Source organism: Octodon degus, unplaced genomic scaffold, assembly GCF_000260255.1.
Source record: "Octodon degus isolate 3935 unplaced genomic scaffold, OctDeg1.0 scaffold00055, whole genome shotgun sequence".
Lineage (NCBI taxonomy): Eukaryota > Metazoa > Chordata > Mammalia > Rodentia > Octodontidae > Octodon > Octodon degus.
In genome coordinates this window covers 4,658,187-4,664,968 of record NW_004524631.1, presented here as the reverse complement: position 1 = coordinate 4,664,968, position 6,782 = coordinate 4,658,187, and the positions used below count along the sequence as shown (strand labels likewise).

The window sequence follows — 6,782 nt, the reverse complement described above, 5'->3', positions numbered from 1 at the left end:
TAAAAAAAAAAAAAAAAAAGATCTTTGTTCTGTTTTTATTAGGACATTCATAGCTATAATACCTCTTCCACATACTGCACAAAAATGTTATTTTCATTTGTTTCTCAGAGTAAACTCTCTAACTACCTGCTTAATACCATGTTGCTTAATTTGTACATATTTTGTGAGTTTTCCTTCTGTTATTGATTTCTAACTTCATTCTGATAAGATTAGAAAGATGCTTGTATGACATCTATCAGTTAAAATCCATTAAAATTTCACCCATGGTTAACAAATGATCTCTCCAGAAAAATGTCCCATGTCCCAAAGTGTCCCACGTCCCACATGAGAATGATGTTCATACTGCTGCTGTTGGGCAGAGGGTTCTGCCTATGTCCATTAGAGCTAGTTGGTTAATGGTATTATGCCCTCTTTGTCCTCACTTATCTTCTTTCTGGTTGCTTTTTGGGTTTTTTGTTTGTTTGTTTCGTTGGTTGGTTGGTTTTTGTTTTTTGTATTTTAGGGAAGGGTCTACAGGGTGTTCAGGGTCTCACTACCAGATAGGACTCATAGTGATCTGCCTGTTGCAGCTTCCCAAGAGCTGGGATTACAGGTACGCACCACCACGCCCAGTCTCAATTGCCATCTCAGAGTGCCCCAGGGGTGGGGCAGGCACAGCAGGCCCAGGGATCAAACCCCCGCCCCTGCGCCTGCTTGCTGGTGCTTTAATCTGCTGAGCTATTTGGCCAGCCTGGTTGTTCTATGCATTATGGAGGTAGCTCATAAATCTTATTCTTATTTACAAATGATCATAATTTTGTATCTTCTTGTGATATTGAAATTTTATTAATATATAATGTCCTCTGACAAGTAACGTTTTTAAATTTAAAAGTCTATTTTGTACAATATTAGTTTAACTGTTTTGGCTCTATTTGTTTATTTTTTGCATATCCTTTTCATTCATTCACTTTCTAACTATTTATAACTATTTGTGTCTTTGTACCCACATGAGTCTTTTGCATCTACCACATAGCTGCATTGTGTTTTTTTAAAAATCCATTCTGCTAACCATTGTCTCTTATTGGATTGTTCAATCCATTTCCATTTTACAGGTTCTGTCATTTAGCTATTTGTTTTCTATATGTATTATGGTGTTGGGGGGGGATTCACATATTTCTTGCACTAGTGTCTGCCTTGTGTTTGGTTTTTTGTAGTGACGTGTTTGAATTCCAATCTCATTTTCTTTTGTGGATGTCTGACAGCTACTTTCATTATGGTGTGTTTCTTTATGGTGGTAAGTGGTGTGATTGTATTTAGCATCCCAATTTAGGAATTTGAATTTAAACCGAGTTAACTCCATCAACACACAGAAACTCTGCCTCTTTAGCGGCTCTGCCCTTGTAGCTTTCAGTTGTTGATGTCACAATATTTCGTCTTCAGTCAGTACTAGAGAGCAAGCCAGGGAGTGAACAATGTTCAGATGAAATGCACCTCAACTCATTCTCTGGAGACTTTGCAGCCAAATTAAATAGGTAATTATACATTTTAAGCCTGCTGGAGATTTATTAATTCATTAAGTTGTGATGTACCTCAAAAGCTAGGTAATTTTATTGTTGGGTTTTGGATCTTTGATGAAATTTCAAGACCATTTTCAAGATTTTGCTTTTCCAATGTTTTTGCTTTTCATTTTTGAGAAAGAGGCCTGCTTAGTTGCGTAGGCTTGTTTCAAATTTCAGTTTTAAAGCTGAAATTACAGGTGTGTATTATTACACCCAGGTATATTATCAGTATTTTATACTAGATACAATCAATTTAGAAAAACATAGAAAGCATTTTGAAAACTATAGAAGATTTTTTACTGCTTTGATAAGGAAATTTCATAGAGACATCATATCTAATTGGTTCCAGGATAATTTTAAAGAGAAGTCTGAGAACCTGACGGGGCTCTTGACTATTACAACTGTACAAAGCATATGCTTAGCTAAACTATCACATTCACTTAGGGCCAGAAAAAAAAACCCAAAAATAAAATTTGCTGGCCCCCATCAACATCAGCAGTGTAAGAAAACACAGTATCTTATTTCTGAGGACTCGGAGGTATTTAATTAAAATATACATAATGGATGTTTATAGATTATGACTCTCCAGAACCACACCTGAAAGGTTTCTACAGAATAATGAAGAAGCATCAGTCACCGGGATGAACATGGATACCTTGACGTTGGGGTGCAGCCGCATTAAAGTCCTCTTGCTGTATTCACTATTGATTCCCAGAGCGAGCTCCACCTCTTTGTAGAGCATTATGAAGATCTTCACCCCTTGTTGCTGTCACAAGAGAAAACATACACAAACATGAATTTCCGGAAGGACCATGCTTTTCCTTTCTTCTTCCTTTCTCTGTGGTGTGCTTTCTTTCTTCTACATACAGCTAAAATAAAATATTTAACAAAAAGAGGCAACACAAAGAGGTGCCTATTAAAACACAAATATAAAAAATGAAAATTGATCTCCCTTCCATTCTTACGTCAAGAGCGTCGACAATACTTGATTATACAGACCGAGAATCTAGAATGCTGAAATGGTAACCTTCACTGTTGAAAATGTTCAGTTCTCTTACAATTCTTCACATTTCACAACACTTGTCATTGAGGAAGTTTCCACTGGGTCATGAGTTAGCACTAGAGTTCATTGTTTACTGACAGATAGTGTACCTCAGCTGAAATAAGGGATGAGAAACTTTGATGCAGTAGCTTAAGTTAAATATTTTGTAAATAACTCAAAGGCATTGTTCATAGAATTTCTCTTTACTGAAAAAAATGTATTTACTGGAAAACCATTTCTTAATGTTCAAAGATGAATGCTGATTCATCCTCTTAACTGAAAATTAGATGACTGAGATCTATTATCTGGTGAAAGGACTTCTTTAAAAGGAAGCTTCTCTAACATTCAAACTCTGAGTCGTAGCAGGAGCTTCATATAAAATGGAACCTCACATTAACCATGATCCAGCTTTAGGCCTAGGTTTTGAAAGAAAGCATACAAGCCTGTTTTGCCCCATTGAACTGTATCAAATTCAGTGAAACATACTTGGTGAATGCTAACATGCTATAAAATAATATTAATATTAACTACCAAAAAGATATCCATCAACTGGTAGTAAGAAAAACACTCTAGTATTCTCTATTCTGGTTCTGATTGGTAGCAGGCTTTCAGCCTAGGTTGAGTCACCTACCTGAATGCTCCTCTCCTCCCTGCACACTCATATGGACCCCCTGGCATCCCCTAATACATAGTACAGGACTTGCTTCCTCCACGGATTCCTATCTTATTTACCTCTGCTTTGTAGTTCACTCTTTTTTTGACTTGTATTTTCAGGAGTGCTCTGTAGTTAGCAACAATGAAGTTCGCATTCTCTTTGCCCAGTAGCTCTAAAAGCATTTGGAAACATACTACACACAGAGTATGTAGCCAAATTGTATCTAGGTATTTAATATCTTAATGATTAAAAGCAAAAATTTTTCCATAAAATGTTCTAGGGCATTAGAGATGGAGCTATACCTCATAACTATAATAAAGATAATATAGTGATAGTTTAAATTAATAATCCATGGCAATTAAGACATTACTCACAATGGGAATTTGAATCAAAATTTTAAGAAGTCTTATGACTGTGTTGAACTCATGAATAAGAACTGATTATTTTTGCAATGATGAGCAACATGCAATGAAACAGGAGTTAACATTTTTAGGTAGTGGATCACAGGTTATAAAATCTTCAACCAAACATATAGCTCCCCATTATTGTTCCGTTTAAACTAAGAAGCAGATTTTGGTCCATATCACTTCTAAATACTCATATCCTTAAAGCGGGTGTAGGGGCCGGGGATTCGATTCCCGGGCCTGCCATTCCATCCCCGCCCCTGGGGCGCACTGAGATGGCAATTGAGACTGGGCATGGAGACATGCGCCTGTAATCTCAGCCCTTGAGAGGCTGTAAACAGGCAGATCACTACGAGTCCAATTTAGTAGCGAGACCCTGAATACCATGTAGACCCTTCCCTAAAATACAAAAAAAAATTAAATATATATATATATATATATATATATATTCGTATCCTATCTCCTGATGTCAGTAATGCCTGAAACTGACTACATTTTTTCAGGGACACTAGATTTACATTCCAGTGTACATTAAGCAGATTTGAGAACTAGAAGACTCGCTCTTGCTCTGAAAAGAAAAACAAAATCAAAAAGAAGATAAATGTCATTCTATTTCTCTGGGCTGAGCTTTGGGAACTCATTAGAATTATGCAACTACTGTTATAATTAAGCATGTAAGAACAACTTGGAGTAGAGAAGGAAGTGGAAGTACAGACGAGAGTGGCCAGATGCGTGTCTGACGGGCTGGCTAAGAGAGTGCTCTAGAAGGAGCCACTCAATAGGGACTCTAAAAACAAACTTCAAGATCATCCTCTTTTTCTCCTTTTATGTGCAGATCTATTTTGCTACTGAGTATTATAGGATTCACACCTGAATCCTGGCTACCTCCCCAAAGCCTCCCATTATAAAATAAAATGCAAAGCTTAAGCTCCAACTTTAGCCTAAGTTATAGAACACTGCACTTGACATCATTCCTTGTGCTTTCATTTGCTTTACAAGAATGACATTCTGTTTCTTAGGCTCAAGACATTATTACTCACAAGGGCAACAGTTGCAAAATAGGAACTTGGCCTGAATCCTGCAGCTTTCCATTTACCTGCATAACTAATGGACTTCTGAAGTAACAGAGACGTTAGCACTAACAGATTACGTTATTACCCTTCATTTATTACTTCCTGACATTTGCTTACACACTCTCTTTTCTCACGTAAATATTAATTCTAAGGAAAGAAGACAGAGAAAGTTAATTCTCTATTTTAAATACAAATGACAAGTCATTTTAATGTGGCTTGTAATTATTTACTTATACCTATAGCCAAAATAAACAGTTAACTAATGATAAAATTTCTGTGAAAATAAAACAATAATTTCCTCCTCCTTTGGTCAGAGTATTACAAAACTATCATAAATTCTATAAAGTATAAAGAAAAATTATTTTTTGCAAGCAAAGACATTTGTCTTGTTGTAATAGTGTAATCTTATTTTTTGAAGTAGAAAATACCTGTATAAATCAAAGCCAAATCTTACCCATACAAGGACTGATACTAATTTTGTAATTTAAAAATTACATTTTGAAACATGCCATATTTTACTAATGCCTTTTGGTGACCCTAGAGAAAATGACATTTTTCTTGGTGAAGGAACATGTTAATACAGTGAAATTCTGGAAATGACTCTGCAATGCCATATTTTCTATTTCTGCTGAACCCAACCAATCCAAAGATTCCAGGGAATAAACTCCTTGAATCATGAGTCTTAGAGGAGAAAGGGTCTGTCTCCTAATTCATTTCTCATCAAGTAGATTGGCTGCAACATGCTAAACAGTGGGAATATGTAGTAGCTTTAGTTACATGTACAGAATATATGTGAAGACAATTTAAAAAAAAAGAGTGGAAATCAAAGAGACTTTGCTTCTTATACAGCTTGTTATTTGATTATTCAAGGAAGTATGGTCTAAATATTTTTTAAACACAGCCACGTTTGCTTTTTATTGCTTAAAGATAACTTAAATTCTTCCAATCCAATGTAATCACTAATTTTCTCACTGCAAGTACTTTTCAATATTTTAAGAAAATGAAAAGTAAAGTATAAAAGAAGCCGTATCATTACCATTTAAAGGTAACAGGCATTGAGACACAGTGGCACAAAAGTTCATGTTCCCTTTCTTAAAAGCTAATTTTGTTTAAAGCATGGTCTTGAAGGTTAGAGCTGCCTTCGCCTCCTCCCCGCAAGCCATCCCACCCTACTTCTTGGATAAGACTCCACCAGTTTTCTATAAGAGATATGGTCGTCTCATTTCTCAAACACAAACATATTTCCCTCTTAATGATCACCACTGTAGTTCCACATGTGCTGATGGTACAAGAGAAAGAAACCAACCTGAAGCCAAATGCAGCCTGGGAAAACCCTTTCTCTGTAAGTCTCCAGGTCACTGCACCTAGAGATTCTTTTACTGAAAACCTCATAAGAGATATCACATATTTCTAACGTGGAAATATACACAGAGTGCAGGGGTATTGTTACCGACAAGTATGCAACATATTTCATCATTGCTTAGTGTTGCAAATGCACAGACACGGAAACTCCCAGAATGCAATTCCTTTACATTGTCAGCCAATGCCTTTGAATATCATCATGTACTATTTTAACCAGTGATACATATTGCATGTCAGAAAAACAGAGAAATGGGAAATCAGTAGTTACTACCAAAGGGGGAAAAATGCATTTGGTTCTAAGAAATATCCATTACAAAAGACATTCTGCTACAAAGCAGAGATACTTTTTAAATTCCTCTCAAAGAATCTGTACGGTCAGATATTAGAAAAAATCATTTTAATTAACCCTATGGGCCTTTGGGACCCATTAATGCAAAAATAAATATTATGTTTCAACCTCATACTTTGTGAAGCTAGTATGTGGCTTTCAAAAACTAAATTATTTATGTGAAATGGTGTTTATGCCCATATGAAATGTCAAACTGGAATTATCTAAGAGTTAAAAATTTATGATCAAAGTAAGAGTATGGTGCATTGAGATTAAGGGAGAACATTCCACTAAATGTACAACTGAGATATTAATATTTAATGGTATTATTATTTCCTTAGGAAATTTTTAAAAAATCATCACACATAATTTAAAAATTA

General features: G+C 35.6%; 1 protein-coding gene across 1 annotated transcript in view; it reads right to left on the bottom strand.

Annotated features, from left to right (window-relative positions):
- Pld1 (phospholipase D1) overlaps positions 1-6,782 on the bottom strand; it is a 172,791-nt gene that overhangs the window by 84,295 nt on the left and 81,714 nt on the right. Inside the window, exon 13 of the mRNA XM_004633552.2 lies at positions 2,194-2,304. Within this exon, the coding sequence (XP_004633609.2) occupies positions 2,194-2,304 (111 nt within the window). The remainder of the gene's footprint in view (positions 1-2,193; positions 2,305-6,782) is intronic.